The 18,546-nt window shown below is 56.9% G+C and overlaps 1 protein-coding gene across 3 annotated transcripts; it reads left to right on the top strand.

The window, feature by feature from the left end:
• The first annotated feature begins 532 nt into the window (after nt 1-532).
• RAB37 (RAB37, member RAS oncogene family) lies at nt 533-18,097 on the top strand. 3 transcript variants are annotated; one of them, XM_077787359.1, is made up of 10 exons: nt 533-1,402; nt 8,034-8,144; nt 12,355-12,465; nt 14,432-14,473; nt 14,619-14,685; nt 14,771-14,823; nt 15,304-15,369; nt 16,070-16,126; nt 16,394-16,470; nt 16,581-18,097. In XM_077787359.1, exons 1-10 carry the CDS (start codon nt 1,343-1,345, stop codon nt 16,684-16,686), a joined length of 750 nt encoding a protein of 249 aa, XP_077643485.1. In that variant the 5' UTR covers nt 533-1,342; the 3' UTR covers nt 16,687-18,097. The 3 variants fall into 3 exon arrangements, with proteins under 3 accessions (XP_077643485.1, XP_077643484.1, XP_021410651.3); XM_077787358.1 differs by lacking the exon at nt 12,355-12,465; XM_021554976.3 differs by lacking the exons at nt 533-1,402; nt 8,034-8,144 and adding an exon at nt 10,146-10,438.
• Nucleotides 18,098-18,546: the final 449 nt, after the last annotated feature.

The raw sequence follows: 18,546 nt of genomic DNA, 5'->3' as shown, positions 1-18,546 counted from the left end.
TCTTGGCCCTGCCTGCTGTGGGGTGTGTGCACTATGTTGAACCACTTGTTTATTTTCTGATCCAGATGCCAGATCTTGTGATATCATTTGTTTTTGTGCTGTTGACTGTGTTCCAGTGCATGAGGCCATGGTCTGGCTGCAGGATGGTCTGGGTTGAGTTGGGCTTTTTAGCCTCAGGCAAGCCTGAACGCCACTTATCAGGTTTGAAACCTTATCAGGTTTTAAATGTTTTTCTGGCTATTGTTTCTGACTCCAACCATCTGACCCAGCAGAACCATCTCTGCAGTCAGAAGAAATAATGGGCAGATATAATTAGCAATGTCAGGCCCAGGCAGTCAAGCAGCAATCGGATGGGTGCAGATGGCTCTTGGAAGCATGGTCTGTTCCTCTGGCTTGAGGCCATCTGCTGCTCTGGAAGGAGGGAATTGGAGATTGAATCGAGTCTCTCTTAAATAAACTTCTGAGTAAAGATTAATTTATTTCCAGTGCAATCAACAACATCAGATTGCTCTAAAGGGAGTCATAAAGAAAAGAATCTCAACAAGATATGGACTGTCCCCTTCAGGTTTAGGCACAGCTTCATCCGAGGGGCTCTGTGGGCAGAGATGGGGAGGGGAGGTGGGGAAGGACCGGGGATGTTCTCCCGCCGCCTCCCCGCCCCCGGGCGGGACCGGCCGCTCCCCGCTCGGCCCCCGCCGCCTCCTGCGGGCGGGGGAACCCTGCGGGTGGCGGCACCGAGCACCGAGCACCGGGCACCGAGCACCGGGAACCGAGCGCCGGGCACCGAACACCGAGCACCGGGCACCGAGCACCGAGCACCGGGCACCGAGCACCGAGCACCGAGCACCGAGCACCGGGCACCGAGCACCGAGCACCGAGCACCGAGCACCGGGCACGAACACCGGGCACCGGGCACCGAGCACCGGGCACCGGGCACCGGGCACCGGGCACGAGCACCGAGCACCGAGCACCGAGCGCTGAGCACCGGGCACCGGGCACCGAGCACCGGGCACCGAGCACCGGGCACGAACACCGGGCACCGGGCACCGAGCACCGAGCACCGAGCACCGAGCACCGAGCGCCGAGAACCGAGCACCGAGCACCGAGCACCGAGCACCGAGCACCGAGCACCGGGCACCGAGCACCGAGCGCTGAGCACCGAGCACCGAGCACTGAGCACCGAGCACCGGGCACCGATCGCCGCTGTCCTGCGGTGCCGCAGCGGGGCCGAACCGGGCCGGGCGGTCCCGGGCGGGGCGGGCGCTGCCCGCGGTGCTGAGCGGCACCGGCGCTGTCCGCGGTGCTTCAGGGCCGAACCGGGCACCCCCAAACCCCCCCGGCCATGGAGACCCCCGCCGCCGGCCCGAGGGGGGACGGCTACAACGAGGCACTGCTGCACAAGGTGGGGATGGGGATGGGGATGGGGATGGGGATGGGGATGGGGATGGGATGGGGATGGGGATGGGATGGGGATGGGGATGGGATGGGGATGGGGATGGGGATGGGGATGGGATGGGGATGGGATGGGGATGGGATGGGGATGGGATGGGGATGGGATGGGGATGGGATGGGGATGGGATGGGGATGGGATGGGGATGGGGATGGGGATGGGATGGGGACGGGGATGGGGATGGGGATGGGGATGGGGATGGGGATGGGATGGGGATGGGGATGGGGATGGGGATGGGGATGGGGATGGGGATGGGATGGGGACGGCGATGGGGGCACCCGGGAGGGGGCTGCAGAGGGGGTAGAAGGGGCAGGGCTCCTGCTTGAACTTCCCGGCAAATTCCATCCCTCTGCCTTCCTCGCTCCTCGTCTCCCGGTGCGGTCCGTCTCTCATCCTCATCCCGCTGCGGCGCTGGGGGTGCGGCGGCAGCTCTGTCCCCGCTGTGGGGATGGGCAGCCCGCAGGGGTCAGCCCCGGTCCCCGGCACATCCCGGCTGGCGGTGGGCAGGGGGTGGCAGGATTCGGCGTGTTTCCCAGCCAGGACTGCTGGAGCGGGGCCAGCCCCGCGGCGCAGCCCGCAGCGCTCCCGCTGTCCTGTGCAGGCTCAGGGCGGCTCGGGAGCGGCTGAACCCCGCGGGGTTTTTTTGCCAGAAGCAGATGAATGAGACGAGACTTCCCTGCCATGAAATAGCCGTGTCCCAGAGACGTCCATTCCAGCCCTTGCTGCTTTGAAATCCTCTTTTGCAGTGTTTTGGGATTGTGTTTTGTAACTGCGATGCACGGTGGTCAGGACTGGTGGGGCGCTCAAGCTTTGCTGCGGGGACAGCAGCAGCAGCAGGGATTTTGCTCTCTGCAGTCAGGCGCTGCCCTGCAACTCCTGGAGTGATGGGGGAGATGCTGATTTATCACAGATCCACCCATCACTCCTTCCTGCTGTCCTCACACTGCATTCCTGCAGTCCCCAGTGACTGTGCAGGAACTGGCACTCTCGGGAAAATCAGGGATGGGACAAGACGGGAGAAGGGCTGGGGTTCTGTGGATCCCTCTTCACAAATCCCAGTCTGATCTGTATCCTGCTGTACTCAGGGCAAGGTGCCCAGCCCTTGATTAGCAGAAAAAAATATCAATTACTAGCAGCTCTCATTTCTGTTGTACATGGAATACATAGAACATGCCCCCAGGGATGACTTGAGAAAGTTTGATTCTTTGGAAAGCTTTAACTCTCTCCTCTGCAGGAAGCAGCTGCAGCAGTTAAGGAATTGCAGTGGTGGAAATGAAGCTCGGGCAGAAGACCAGCCCAGGCAAAAAAACCATTCCAGTCCCACGTTCCCTGCTGCCTCCCTTGGTATTTTTCTGCCTTTCCTGGCTGGGCTGCTTGTCTTGCAGAAACAAGGCTGCTTTCACTCCAGGGAAGTGAGGCAGCAAATACCTCACTAGATCTTGTGTCTGAGCAAGCAATCACATTTCAGATGTGTTAAAAAACCTCAAGAGAGCTTTGCAGTCTGGAGACAAGGATTAAATTATTTCTGGTTGGTGGCTAAACCCAGGCCTGGGGAGGAAATGGGCCAGGAGCTAACCAAAGCAGGAACAGCAGAGGTTTATTCTGGGCTGTTCCAGAATAGTTTTGCATGATACAAAATGATGAATTCTGCTCTCAGGTGGTTTGACCCGTTGCCAAATCATTCTTCCTCCTCTGTGATTCCTGGATCCATTTAACTGGATCAAGACCCAAAGCAGAGGGATGTGTTCCTTGTCTGTGGCTGATCCAAGGTGTTAACAGGGGGTTGCAAACAGGGATCTCCTGCATGATCTGAGCCAGGTTTTGTTTGATGCACAGCCCGAGAGCTCATGTCTGCAGGGCTGAGATGCAGCCTGTGCCAAGGTAAGGGCCCAGCCAGGCAGGCAGGGGGCTCCAGGCTGGCTCTCAAGCTGGTATAAGTGCCCTGGCCATGGTGAAATGGTGTCTGGGCAGGTGGGGACAGCCCTGAGCTGTCCCTGTGGCACATAGCAGCTTCTAGCATCACCCAGCTCCATCCCTGGAGAACTGCTTGGAGCAGGGGGAAGGCAGCACAATTTTACATAAAGAGCAGGTTAAAAATAAGTGTCAGGAACTGAGAGTCTCAGCCTGAGAGGCCACGAGAGTGGGGTGCTGAGGGGCTGCAAGCAGACCTGTCTTCACCCCCAGACCTCTCCCAGTGCTATGTCCCAGCTGAGCTCTGCAGGCAGCTGTGCTGGGGGGCATGTACACATTTACCACAATTTGTTGTGCTAAATCCTGCTCATCTGGGCACAAACCTGTGGGTTTGAGGCTTCATCAGCTCCCTGAGAGCACCACCAGAGCCTGTGGAGGGCACTTCTCCCTTCCCTGCATCCCCTGACTGGGGTTTTACCCTGCCAGGCTTCTATTAGCTGTATTTAGCTCAGGCCCAGGTTCTGCATGTTAAATCTCGAAAATGAGCTGGGAAGGCAACCTCAGCCCACGTGCACTGTCCCAGATCTCCTCCCACTTGGCTGGCCCCGGAATTGCACCCATTGCCTCTCTGCACTGCCTTGACAGCTGTGCAAAACCTCTCTTCCCTTGGCAGGTTAGACCAAAATATCTCTTTTCCTTGCAAGTATGGGAAGTTGGAATTATTTTGCCTTGTCCCTGCAGCCCATGCCAAGCCAGCAATGATTTTGACTGGAAGTGATCAATCTATGTTTGAATTAGCCTCAAAACTAACTCAAAGTGTAGGGAAGAGCAGGCAGACAAGACATTTAAGTCTTTTCAGGAGGGTGTTACAAGGTGAACCTGCTTTTCGCTGGGGCTGTGGGGTGGTGGAGAAGTCAGGTTACCTCTGCTCACCCAGGGAAATCATTTCCTTTAGCTGGAAAGAAGGATTGTTTGATTGTTTTGATTGCACTGGGGCTCAGCAGTGATGATGTGGGACTGTCACCAAGTGAGTCTCCAGATTTTGGTAAGGTTTCCCAGCCCTGGCAAAGCACTATTCCATCTCTACACCACCAGGCAGAGAGGATTGACAACACCAAAAGGAACATTGCAACACTTTACTTGTTTTCCATGAAAAAACAACAAGCAAACAAACTCACCCCCCAAAAAAACCAAACCAAACCAAAAAAAAACAATCAATCACCAAAAAAAACCCCAAAAACCCCCACCATAACAAAAAACCCCCAAACAAACAAAAAACCCAAAACAAACAAACAAACAAACAAAACCCTGGGAAAACCTGGGGGGATGAGAAGGTGTGGAGTAGGTCTGTCTGTGGCTGAGAATGGGGGAAGAGCCAGGACAGCCATGGAGCTTCATCTCTGGGAAACTTTTTACTATCATGACTCAGTCCTGTTCAGACTGAGATTTCAAGGGCTAACAAGCCACATCTTCCCTGCAGTGGGTTTTTTGTTTTTACTTTTTGTTTATTTGGTGACCAGGAAGGCTACAGTGATTTATACTGTGCTCTCTCCACAGAGCCCAAGAGCTTTACCTAAAATCATTAGGAATATCTCTTGGCTGATCCAGGCCAAATTTTACTGTGTATTATTAAGTCATGAAGCAATTCATGAGTTGTCTCTATTATGAATCCCATTTAAATTATTAATAGAGGAATCTGCCTTTTATACATGTAAACCCTTGGCTCTGCAGGCTTTCTGTTGCTCATTCCAACCAGCTCTTCTCCCTCCATAATTAATGCTGTTCTCTGCATTAACTGCTCCCAAAGACAGCACTGCAGGGTGCACCCAGTCTTGTTGCACATCCCAGCATCAGTATTTTCCCTGGAAATAGTATTTAACACCAAATTATACAGCACTGAGGTGCAGGAGCCCCGTGGTAATGAATTCTTGGAATGTTTTGCTATCCAGCTGCTCCTGGACATATCCTCTCTGCTCAGGGAAGAGGTCTGGGCCCTAGGGAAGAGCCAAGGGGGGTTTAGGCAGGGAAACTCCCCCAGGAAAGGGGTGAACCAGATCCTCTGGCCCAGAGACTTCTTCCTCCCACATTCCCTAAGATCCCATGCAAGCTCCCAGCTCATGCAGCTGCTCTGAATGCACAAGTGGCCTGCGAGCAGCCCAGGCAGGAGCAGGGAGAAATCTCTGCCTGTGCATCTGGGCACAGGCTGCTTCCTCCAGCTGTGCAGCAGTCTGCATCTGGCAGAGGTGCAGGGCTCCCTCCTGCCACAGCTCTGCTCAGCACGTCAGGCTTTCCCCAGGGCAGGTCGGTGTTTGGGATGTGTTCTCCAGGGGAAAGGCATGTTGGAACTCAAAATGTCTCTCAGACATTTTTAGAGGTTCCAGGCCTTGGTCAGAAGCATTTTAGACCCTGGCAGGCAGCTGAAAAACAGCTGTGATTTTGGGTTTGAACCATGGGATGAGTTACCAACTTTGGAGGTAGAGCAAGCAGTCACAAAAGTTTAGATATTAGAGTAGAAGTAGTTACAAAGTAGAAGGGAAGATTTTTTTAGTATTGTACAGGGGGGGTTTAACACCTGTGCAGGGGGGTTTTTACTTTGTACATGGGGGTCAGAAGTTCTAAGATGGAGGAAAGTGGGCTGATCCTGTTCTTCTCTTCTTCTCCTTCTTCTTCCTTGCCTGCATGTTCTTGGTGATGCTGGCACTCACAGATTGGTTTAGAGTAGAAAAGCACTTTGTAATGTAGGTTGTAGGTATTGGGGAAAACTGTAAACATTTAATACGTAATATATCGTATAAAAGAGAGCAGCAGCCCTGGGTGGGAGAGAAGAAGCAGTCGGGGTCAGAGAGGATGTCAGGGTGTGTGTGTGCCTCTGCCTGAGCTGTGAGCAAACCACAGCAGCTCAAGGAGAAAATCTTTTAGATAACTTGCAATAAACTGCCTTGAGACCGAACAAGAGGCTGCAGAGTTTTTCTTTGGAAGCACGGGTTGGAGCTGAGACTTTTCCACCACATGAGACCCCAGACCAAGCCCGGGGTTCTCTCAGAGGCAGGCACTCACTGGAGTGCATGGGGGGAACAGGCAGTTTGTGGGGTGGTGCTTTATTCAAGGCAGGACGCTGATTTCCTGCCAGTCCACATCCCTGCATTGCTTGTGCTCCTCAAGCTCCTTGGCTTTTGGTTTCACCCCTCTTCTTTGGGCTCTGTGAGGTGCAGGAACCCTGGTACCAAGTGCTGTGAATCCCACGTGGTGTCCCAGTGTATGGAATCAGGTCTTGATCTGCTGGGGCTGTTCAGGCATTGGTGAAACACATTCCTTCACACTGATGCTGTGTTTTATCAGGGAAGTGCAGTGCCTGAAGTAGTGCCAGGATTGGTCACGCCCCAGAGCACTTTGGGACAGGACCAGATGTGCACAGAGGCTCCCCTGCATACTGGGGAGGTACTGAAGCACCTTCAGGCAAAGGAAGGAGGTGTTGCAGGATGGAGCAAGGCTGCTGGAGCTGCACAAGCACAAACTAAGGAGGGGTAAAACAGATGCAGCCAAGTGCAGCAGAGGTGGATGCAGAGAGTGGGGAGGTTTAGTCCCAGCACCTCGCTGCCTCATCCCTGAAGCCTCAGGGGTGACAGGGACCAGTAACAGAGAGAACACTCCATGCTTGCCACAATTGCAGCTTCAGGATCACCCCTGTCCTGAAACACAAAGCCCAAACCACTTCTAAGCAAGAAGGCTGGTAGCAGATTATTTATTTTCATTCGTGTCCTGCAAAAGGGTTGAAAGTGCCTGGGTTTCCTGAAAGGATGGGAATGTTTGCCAGTGGCTCTGTGAACAAAAGCCAGGTACCAGCAGAGGGAAGGGAGGGGTTCTGTTTGCACTGCAGGGCTCCCTTGGGTCAGGCATTTTGAGGGACACAGGTAGAGCAGAAGAGAAGATGAGCTGCCCAGGGGTGCGGGTGGGTACCAGGGCCATGGGCTGGCAGTGTGGGAGCTGCTCAAGAGGTGGCAGCTCTGGCACCAGCACAGCTCCCTCGTCCCTTCTGCTCAGGGATGGGAGCGCTCTGGAGCTTCCCCTGGAGGCTGGAGAGGCAGGAGGAATTCATGACTTCAAAGCCATCACTTTGCCAGGAGGGAGTGCTGTGGGTCCGTGACATTAAGGCAGCACAAAATCAGCCCAGTGACCCGGCGAGGTTGCTTGGCTGTGGCAGCAGCTGTGTGCAGCAGCTGCAGGAGATGCTCTCTTTACTAAACAGTTTTGGACTTGATCCAGTGACTCCAAAGTCCTCCCAAAGAGGTTTTCCAACAAGCCTGTGTGAACCAAGGCTGTTTCTACCCGGCAGCTTCCTGAGTTGGGGTAGGAGCGTCTCTCCTGCTCACTCTCCATGACTGTGCTTTACTTTCCCTCCCATCTCTGCTCTCTTGGACAGGGTGCAGTGGGTTTCAGGCCGGAAGCTCATCCCAGAGAACATTTAATTAATTACAGAGATGGACAAAGGGGTGGAGATTCCTCTCTGGGCAAGTGGCAGAACCAAACGTGAGAGACCCAGGGGCTGGCTGGGTCCTTCTTGATCCTGCTGCATTTGCTGCCACATTCCCCCAGCACACCTCCCCAAATATCTGACCCCCAGCTCCCCCATCACCTGCACCTGCACTGATGCCTCTTTATCTGGTCCTTGCAGACAATCCTGGTTGGAGACAGTGGCGTGGGGAAAACATCACTGCTGGTCCAGTTTGACCAGGGCAAGTTCATTCCTGGCTCCTTCTCTGCCACCGTGGGCATTGGGTTTACGGTAAGAACCCAGTCCCTGTCCCCTGGGCTGTGCACTCACCCTTGGGGAGCAGCTTTATTTGGGGAATCAGAATCTGTGGATCTGTGGTAAGCACAAAAATTTGGATTCTTTGCTGTGGTGCTGCTGGATGAGGAGTTTGTTTTGGCATTGTGCTTCTTGGCATGCTTTGGACTGCTGGGAGGGATGAAGGATGGATAAAGCTCCATATTCCAAATCCCTTGATGGGGCCGTGTCTGAGTGCAGCCTTCACACACAGAAAGCTGCCTTTGGAGCTGCCCTGCTCTGCCAGGGAGATGCCAGCCTGTGTCCTGCCTGTGTCCAGCCTGGGGCCCTGGCAAAAAGTCAGGCAGATGGTGACAGTGCCTGGGAAAAGCACTCGGCTGCCATCCAGAGCTATTTGCAGAGCTGCTGTGGGGTCTCAAGTGGCTCTGATGTGTGTCCCCCCTCTCCTGAGGAAGCTCAGGACAGGGACAGTGCTTGGGACCAGTTACCTATGGGGATGTGATTACCCACAGGAATTTTCTTTCTAGTCCAGGCCAAGGAAGCAGAAAAATGTGGCACCAGCAGGGATGGTCTGGGGCCAAGCAGCCCAGGGACCAGCAGCCAAGGGTGCCCCTGCTGAGGGGATTGAGCTGTGGGCAGACAGAGGAGGCTCAGGCACACCACTGATCTCTGCCAGCTTCCAGCTGCCTCGTTTCTCCCACAGCAAATGCCATTGTGTGGAAGTGATGCTCAGCCAGATGTTTTTCCTGCCCAGGCAACTCCATGAGCACGGTTTTCCATATGCTTCCAGCCCCCTCCCCATCTTGTTGCAGAGAAGTTCAGCCACTTCCAGGAGCTCCAAGTGCCTCCAGCCTCCAGCTCTGGGCACTTTCCTGGCCAAAGGGCACCTATAAACTATAAATCCCCCAGCTGGGTCTGAGCGCAGTTACAGGACTGGAAATACAGGTTCTATTTCCTGGGGGGCAAAGGAGGGCTTGGCTGGGGCAGGGGCCAGCAGCCCCAGAAGGTGTGGAGGTGGATGGCATTCCAGAGGGCATCTCTGCCACTGGACCTCCTGTGGGCACGTGTGGCCTTTACCCAGAGAGCAGCAAGGGGCACAGCACTGGAGCCCTGCATCCCTGAATCTCAGCGGTGTGAGCAGGGATGGGGACTGCCCTGAGATTAGCCTTGATGAGATGAGATGAGATGAGATGAGATGAGATGAGATGAGATGAGATGAGATGAGATGAGATGATGAGATGAGAAGATGTTCCAGGGAGAATAGATCAGGGAGGACTCAAGGCTCCTATACATGAAGTGATGCCTGTAAGGCTGAAACCTTGACCAGCTCTAGTGCATGGACTTGTATGGGTTTTTACAGGGTGGGATTTTGGGTAACACAACATCCATCTCCAGGGATTTCTCCCACATTTCCATGCTTGGGCTTTTCCTAAATGAAGTGCAGTATGAGCTGGGCCCCAAAGACTGGTGTAGGATGCAGGGGGCTGTGGGGGGAGTGGGAGGCCTGGCAGACATCCCGGGTGAGATGGAGGTGCCGGCTCGGCACAGCTCGTGGCCTCCGGCTAACAGCTCCTGCTCCGCTTCCCTGCCGGCTCCTGGCTCCAGGGTGCTCAGCTGGGGCTGCAGCAGATGGGGCTGTCGTGGTTTGACACGGAAAAAGAACCATAACAGGGGCAAACCCCCCACGCTGGGCTGGGCTGGTGGGGTGGGAGTGGGAGCTGCCATCCCCACTGTCCCGGTGTGGCAGGGTGGGATTTGGTAGCACCGGGGTCTCCATCCCCACAGTCTGGGAGGGACGAGGTGACTTCATTTGCGGGGTGAGCAGCTCCTCCTGTCCCCGCCCGAGTGTCCGGAGGGATGCTCCGGGGCTCTGCCCAGCCGCGAGCAAACCCCAGCACCGCGGGGTGTGGGAGTGCCGCGGGGCAGGTTCCCACCCTTCAGCCTCTTCCTCCTCATCCCGTGCCCGGGCTGGGCAGGGAGGCGGCCGGGGCACGGCCTCGGGGGTGGCATCGGCCGGGGAGGAGGAGGAGGAGGAGGAAGAGGAGGAGGAGGAAGCCGGGTGGGGCCGCAGCTCCCGCAGGCGCCGGGACTCGACGGCTCCGCTCGGACGCACCATGGGCGGCCCCGATGGGGCAGCGGGGGGCGAGAGCCTGGAGGGGAGCGGGGATCCCCCGAGGAGCAGCGGGGATCCCCCCAGGAGCAGCGGGGATCCCCCCAGGAGCAGCGGGGATCCCCCCAGGAGCAGCGGGGATCCCCCGGCGCCGCCCCGGGATTACGAACTGTGCGGCAAGGTGGGAGGCGGCGCGGGGTGAGCGGGGATGGAGCCCCCGAGCTCTGCCAGAGGGGAAGGTCTGGGGTCGCTCCCCGGCTTGGGGCAGACCAGGAGGGGTTGAGGAAGGGTCCCGAGGGCCGCCCGCTTCCTCCGCTGCTGCCATCGTGCCCAGGAAGCGGCCGCGAAACGGGGAAGGAAGAAGGAGGAGGCGGCAGCCCCGGCTGGTCCCCCCAGCCCTGCTCTGCCCCGGAGTCTCCCGATGCAGCAGGGCAGAAATTGGGGTTTTTCCTCCCCGGAAGGTGGAGATGGGAACATCCCTGCCCCGAGGGTGCCGTCTGTGCCCCGGGGGCGTCCCTGCCCGGCAGTGGCACTAGGAGGGACCAGCTGCAGGAACGGGATTTCGGGGGGCTCCCAAAGAAGAGAAGCGTGGCCAAACTCTGCCCCTGAAAGCCCCTCAGACCTTTTTCAGGGCAAGGGGCTCCTGCCAGCCCCGCAGCTGTGCCAGGGAGACAGGATCCCATCCAGGCCATCACAGCACCCCAGGGGCTCCGAGGTGGGAACAGCATTTGAGCCCAGATCTGGCCCAGGGTCCCCCTTCACCCTCACCACAGCATGCCAGTTGTCAGTGTCTCTGCACCCCTGCCAGGCCTTGGGGCAGGGGGGAGCCCTCCTTCCCCACCCCAGCCCAGGCAAGGGTTGCCCCAGGAGCACCTTCCTCATCTGAGCAGCTCAGGGGAGGCACAGGGCTGATGAAACTTTTACTCCCAAAATTTAATATACAGCCGCAGGCTGAGGCCAGCACTGATGGTGTCAGCCCTGGTTCCCCCTGCTGCCTCACTGAGCCGGTTCCAAAGTGGTCCTGCACGCTGCCACCTTCTCTAAACTGCTTTTATTCCTTTGCCTTTATCCTCCCCTCTCTGACTCCTCTTCATGGAGGGCAATTTCCATGTCTGGGGGAGAAAACCAGTTTTCAGCTTGGTCTAGAGTGAGGTGGAGGCAGAACTGAGCAGTGTTCCCAGCTCCCGCAAGCCCTGGGGAAGGATTTCACCAGCAAAATGGTCACAGGAGGCAGAACATTTCCAGGCACCAGCTTTGGCATTTGCTGTGCCATCCCTGTGGAAGGTGGCCATGGCCCGCTGTGCTTGCCTGCCCCAGAGGCAGCAGGGCTGCAGAGATTTATTTTACAAGCTCCAGCATCCTGTCAGCTGAGCATGCAGGGATGGACCTTCCTGCTGAAGTCCTGCTCGCTGCTATTGAATTTCATAAGGGTAAAAAATGATGCAGTCAGGTTAATGATTGCTGGGCAGGAACAGGTTGCTGCAGGTAGGCAGAAGGAACACAGCATCGGGGAAGGCTGTGCTTATGGAGCGCAGAATTGGTCTTGGCTGCTCCCTGCCTGAGTCTGGCAGTGCTGGAGAGCCTGGGCTGATCCTGTTTGCTTAGCAGGAGGAGAAAGGCACCGTGTTTGCTCTGGTGTCTGCAGCAGGCACTGGCAGGGAGAGAGTCCCGGACACGCAGGGTTTGCCCAAGCCATGCATCAGCCCTTGGGCTGGGCACACCCAGGTCAGGGGCAAAGCGTGGGCAGAGGTGTCTCCACTCATCTGGGAGCTGTGGCTGGTTCTCCAGGAGCCTGCTGGGCTGGGAGATGGCCAGGGGCTGACTAGGAGACATCCCTTCCTGCTGCAGTACTTGCTTTCACACCAGCTCCCCCCTCTTTAGGGGCTGGGGGCTGCCCTGCTGTCCTGGGGCACTGCTTGGCTGCACCCTCAGGGGTCCCATCCCACTCCCAGCTCCCACGGGGCTTTCCAAACCCATCAGGACCAGCCCCGGGGAAAGAAAGAAAGGGAGAGAAGGAACTGGGGAGGGTTCAGCACCAGTCAGAGGTGCTGCTCCCTCCCTGCCCTGCTGACATCTCTCCCTGCGCCCATCTTGCAGGTGATGTTGCTTGGAGACTCGGGCGTGGGCAAAACCTGCTTCTTGCTGCAGTTCAAAGACGGGGCCTTTCTCTCCGGGACGTTCATTGCCACCGTGGGCATAGATTTCCGGGTGAGACCAGCACAGCTGCCAGCCCCTCGCCCCCCTTGCCCTGCACCTGGGCCAGGACAGGCTGCTGGGCAGGGGGAATGGGGGTTTCCAGCCTCTGTACCCCCAATTATCTCCCAGCCAGCTACAGGTGCTGGCTGGAGCCCTTCCACCCCTCCCTAGGAGAGCAGTAATAGATGGAAGAGTCCACTGGTACTGTTGCCTCTTACCTTTAAACCAGCAAACAGTCCAGGTTTAGCCCATCCCAGCTGTGTTCATGGTCTGGGGGTGTGTGCTGGGCAGCCAGTGCACTCCACCATGCAGGCAAAGCCAGCAGCTGGGGGGGACAAACACTGGTTGCTGTAATTTCGTGCCTTGAAAGGGCTGAAATGGGCTGCTGAGAAGTCGTTAGGGTTACCAGATTCTGTTTAAACCCCCACACTGCTGTCTGCTCAACACATTTCAGCTGCAGGCTCTCTCTGAGGGTATCCAGGGAGGCACAGCTGTTTGCAGCACAGGGCAGAGCAGGAAGGAAGTCACGGGGGTGTCCCTGGGCAGAGCTCTGCCCACAGCCACCCACACGTGTCAAGTGTGGTCAGGGCTTCCTCTGCCCCCATGGCTGCAGCTGCTCCAGTTCTCTGCCACTTTTGCTGCCCTAGCTTTGGCTTTTGGTGGAGCTGGGGGCTTGGTGATCAGGGGTGGGGGAGAGAGATGGCTGTGGGTTTGGTTTGAAAGGGTCATGAGGCCTGTCCTTATGATAAAGTCATGAAAGAAGGAAAATCTGCTGTGTCCCACTGCTGGGCTCAATGCTGGTGTCCCCAGAGGTGTTGCAAGCATCCCCTCCAGCAGCTCATGGCTCATTGCTCTAGGTAATCTCCAGAGTCTCCTAGGGCATCTTTTGTTTTATCCAGCCCATTTGCTCGAATGCTGTCATCACCACATGGGCTGAATTTCCATTTCAAACAATTCCAGGCAACCAAATTATTTATAGGGGTCTTCTCTTTCCAGACTCCAAGTATGATTCTTTAGGAGTCTTAAAATAGCTTTTCAGTAGTCTTTTATTTTCTTTTTTTCTGGCCTCTGGAGAGAAGCCCCTGCACTTCTGAGATGAGAACAGTGATTGCTTAAGCCTCAATAGCTGCCTTCCCAGCTCAGCTGGAAATGCCTCTTTCCTTTCCTGGTCCCAGCCTGGCTGCAAAGCATCCTGACCCAGGAGATTTCCTCCTGCCATGATGAATACAGCTGTGTGCTACATGCAGCCCCTCCAGCTTAGTCTTTACTACCTCCTTTAATGAGGAGGCTCAACCAGCAAGAAAACCTGAGCAGGACACCCAGCATCTCCCAGTGAGTGTGCCCAGGCAATTTGTAGCATCCAAAACCCTTAAATTACTGCAAACAAGCTCAATTTTTAGTGCAGCAGTGGTTCCTGAGCACATGGAGCTGAGTTCCATCAGAAAGATCAGGGCTTTTTGGTGAGCACACATAAAAGCACACCAACCTGTTATTAATAAATGCAAAATGATGTGTGGTTCTTCCATGCCTCCCCACTTCCGCAGCTCTGCCAACTTCCCAGGGGTTGCTGCAATCCCAGAGTTTCCCAGCAGGAGCCAGAGCAGGTCGGTGCTCCTGGGATTTGCTGGACAGCCAGCCTCATTAAGTGACTCATTAGGGGATGTGGGAGGCAAGGACAGGGATTTTGGCTGTAGGAGATGAACGAGGCTCTGGATCCAAGGCAGGCTGGGGTCCTGCTGTCTCCTCCCTGCTGATTCTGCTGTTCACTCTGACTAGAGGGGTTGCTGCTCTGGGATGTCCCTGGAGCTGCCAAACAACCAGGACCATGGTTTGTAGCAATGAGGCTTCGATGTCCAGCCCCACAGGCAGCCTGGCTTCATCCCACAGCCCAGGGAGAGCAGTGAGGGGCTGTGGAAAGCCAGCTCAGGCACCAGGACATGCTTTGGGCTGATAAACCTGCTCTCCTTGTCTCCTGCAGAACAAAGTGGTGGCCGTGGATGGTGTGAAGGTGAAGCTGCAGGTGAGCTTTGGGAGGGGGGAAGAAATTCCAGATGGAAACCCACCTCAGGCCTAGCGTGGTGGTCCAGCAGGGCTGGGAGCCACAGGAGCAGACCCAGCTGGGGGAGGCTGCTCTCCCTGTTCTCACCAGGGCAGTTTCTTGGTAGATCTGGGACACGGCAGGACAGGAGCGTTTCCGCAGCGTCACCCATGCCTACTACCGGGATGCCCAAGGTGAGTTTGGAGCCCAGCAGGGCTGGGGAGACCATGCAGAGCACGTTCCTGCAGTGCAGCAATGCCTCTGCCTCTTCCCCTCCAGCTCTGCTCCTGCTCTACGACATCACCAGCAAGATGTCCTTTGACAACATCCGTGTGAGTGCCGCCGTGGCTGGGGGTGTTTCTCCCCAGGGCTGGGAGCAGGGTGCCCTGTGTGGCTGGCTGGGTGCTTGGAGAGTCAGGAACCTGCTCTACCCCCAAGCTCTGGCTGTTCTGGTCAGAGCCAGCCAGCTGGGAGCTCATCCCAGGGCACCTGGCTGGGTGCTGCATGGCTGGCTGAGTTTTGTTTAAGGACATGGCGAATGCCTGAGGGAGAAAACGTGGTTTGGGAAGGATGTGAACTACGGCTTGGGCTGTAGCCAGGAGACAGGGTGTTTTCAGGACTGCTTTATTTGTGTTGCTGGAATAATTCCTGTGCCAAGAAAAGTCATTATCCCTGTCCTTGTGGGGGAGAGATGGGGGTGCTGAGGGGATGTGAGGGCTGAGAGGGAAGGGAGGGGAGTACTGAAGGGTGGGGGGCTGAGCTGGGGGGGACAGGAGTACCCCTCACCCCGACACAGTCCTGCTGCCCCACAGGCCTGGCTGACAGAGATCCACGAGTACGCCCAGAAGGACGTGGTCATCATGCTGCTGGGCAATAAGGTGCGTGGAGGGTCCCCTCCACCCTGGGCTTTGCTGTGCTGTGCCGAGCCCTTGGATGCCCATGGCTGTGCAGGGACGGGGCTCTGCCCGCACCCTGCACCTCTGGGCTCTGCTTCTTCCGGGGCTCAGCCGAGCCCAGGGGTGCTCCCAGGTCGGGGCTGGGGGTGGGCAGTGTTCCCGGTAGCCAGCGGGTGGCAGCAGGAGGCTGAGGCTCCAGGGATGCTTCGGTGTGGGATGCTGCTGACTGTGGGATGCCCATCCGGGCCCGGATGCACCCCTGGACCTCAGGTAACCCCCAAGCTTCAGAGGCCCAACAAGGTCCCAGATTCTCCCCAGGGGTCCTAGATGCTGCTGGGTGCCCAGTTCCCAGTTGTATTTCCCCTTGGGACTGGATATCCCCTAGATCCTGCATGATGCTGGGTACTGGATGCCCAGCAGGGTACCAGAGCCTCCCTGGCTCCTGGATGCCCTCAGACACTGCTCCAGGTCCTCGGTGTCCCCAGGTCCCAGGTCCCCCTGATGTCCCCAATGGCACCAGGTCCCAGATGCTCCACAGATCCCAGATTCTCTGGGCAGTGGATACTTCTGGATCCATGCTGCCCCTGCTTCCTGTCAGCCCTGACACCCCGCACTGCTGCTTTGCCAGATGCCCCAGGGTGCCAGCAGGCCAGGTGTGCGGTGACATTTTCCTTCCCTTTAGGCTGATGTGAGCAGCGAGAGAGCTGTGAGGACGGAGGAGGGAGCATCACTGGCCAGGGTGAGTTGTGCCATGGTCTAACCCAACTTAAGCCCCTCCCAGACAATTTCATGTCCCTCAGGGTTCCCATGCAGCAGTGCCATCCCTTCTGAGTGCCCAGACCCGCCTGGTGCTTGCAGGGCCAGCACTGCAGTCACTTGCCTGCAAATCCTGGGGCAAGGCAGGGAGGGGATGACCCTCAAGCCTCATCCAGGCTACAGGGATGATTCAGAGGGCCAGGAGGGCATCTTGGTGATAGCCACTGATGGGGTGGTGCTGCTCCTGCAGGAGTATGGAGTGCCTTTCATGGAGACGAGTGCCAAGACGGGCATGAACGTGGAGCTGGCCTTCCTGGCCATTGCCAAGTGAGTACCTGGGGCCAGGGCACTGAGCAAGGAAGGTGTCCCCTGCAGCCCCAGCACCTCCCACACACCAGCACAGTGTGGGAGAGGGTAACACAGCCCCACCACCCTAGGGAGCTGAAGCAGCGCGCGGGGCAGCCGCTGGATGAGCCTCACTTCCAGATCCACGAGTACATCGAGTCACAGAAGAAGAAATCCAGCTGCTGTGCCTTCTCCTGAGGGTGGCCCAGAGGAGCTGGCAGGCCTGGGGGCCCAGGTGGGAAGCAGAGTGGGGCCCAATCCTGCCCTCAAGCACCAGAGGGAACCAAGTTCTGACAAGCCAAGGTGGATGGCACAGTACAGTGGAGCTGAGTCCATGAGGAGAGCCCTTGTCCTGGTGCTAGGATTCAAATCCTGCTGCCCTGCAGAGCAACGACCTGTGTGCCACCGTGGGAATCACTATGGTGTGGTGACTGCCAGCCTGGCCAGCAAGCCATGGTGATCCATCACCTCCAGCACATGAGCAGGGTGCAGGACACAGCCACACACCTCACTGAGACCCTTGGAGCAGTTGGAGGGGCTGTGCCATGGATGAGCCTCCCTGCAGCCTCTAGCCCTGTCCTCCCTTGCAGCTATTCCTGCTCACAGTGCTGCTTCTGTCCAACTGGAAGGGCCTGGTCCAGCCCCATGTCCCTGGTGCTGCCAGGCTCTGGCTTCCCTCCAAGGAACATCAGCTCTGTCCCCCGGGCTGCCCCACACCCCAGTGCCCACAATCAGCTGTGGCTCCTCATTTCTGCAGTTGCTGCCAAAGGCTTTTATCCTCCTGCTGCCACAAATGCAATGATGTCCCCATTGTATCCTGGCTCTGCTCGAGGGAAGGGCTGGGATGGGGAAGGGTCCAGCCAAACCTGCTCCCTGCCCACACAGCTGGTGTGAGAAGTGAAATTCCCCTGGGAGCATCCGAGCAATGCTTGGGGCACTTCTGGTACAGACAGCAATTTGGAAAAACTTTGCTCCCCCCATGTTGTAGCCACAGAAATTACAGAAATTATTTTTTTAAACAAGAAAAGGCTTTTCCATTTCAGTGCCTCCAGACTGAACCATCTCCAGCCTCATGCAGGAGATGCCCATGGTGGCATAACTTGGGGTGTTGCTTCAGCCCTGCCACCTCCCAAGCCAGGCTGGGTTTCTCTCCCATCACTGTCCACGTAACACAGCTATGCCTTCCTGCTATTAGCAAATAGCAGCTGGAACTCACTTTCTGGAGACCAGATGCCCGAGAGCCTTCAGCCAGCAAACACTGCTCTGTTGGGCACTGGTGAGGCTCAGGGACATCCCTGGTGCTCAGCCCAGCTTTGCTGCTCCCTCAAGCACACTGTCCATTCCCCTGAGCACTACCCAGAGCAGTCAGATGGTGAATATTTAGTTATGTAGCTGAAGCACTGATCCAGAGAGCAGCTGTGCAGGGTATGGCACTGCACGTAGGAGTCAGGGACTGTCCAGCACATCTGTCCCCATCTGCATCTTCCCTGGCCCTGCACCTGACTGCTCACATCTCGCCTGCCCCGGTGCCTCCTTCACCTCTGCTCTGCCCCTGGGTCTCTCTTTGCAAGTTTACAGATTAAAGCTGGGCATTTTTTGAGGCTTTGCATCTGTCGGATTGTTTATTGCGTGAGAAATCCCTGCCCTGGGGCTGCAACGTGGGAGGCTGCTGCACACAGGCGCTGCAGAGCAGCCGGGCCGGGGGCCCTGGGAGCAGCCCTGGGGAGGGGGAAGCACCCAGGGCCCCTTCCTCCCTTCCTCCCTGCCGGGGAGGGCTTTCACTGCACATTTCAGACAGACCAAAGGTGAGAGGGGAACAGTAAACATGGCCTGTTAAATTAAAACCAACCTCCTCCCCTGCTGTTCTCATGGTGCGGAGTCCAGCATTCCCCAAATAACTCCGTCTTCCCACCAATGGCATTGCTGCTGCCGCTTGGCTGATGTCTGCAAAAAAAAATGCTGGATGGCTTCAACACAAACGGACATTGGCTCTTTTCTCTTTCCCCGCTCCTGCCTGAGCTCCCTTAACTTCACCCCAAGATGCAAAGGGCAGGAGGA

This window comes from Lonchura striata, chromosome 19, assembly GCF_046129695.1.
Source record: "Lonchura striata isolate bLonStr1 chromosome 19, bLonStr1.mat, whole genome shotgun sequence".
Lineage (NCBI taxonomy): Eukaryota > Metazoa > Chordata > Aves > Passeriformes > Estrildidae > Lonchura > Lonchura striata.
This window is presented reverse-complemented; position numbering and strand designations above follow the sequence as displayed.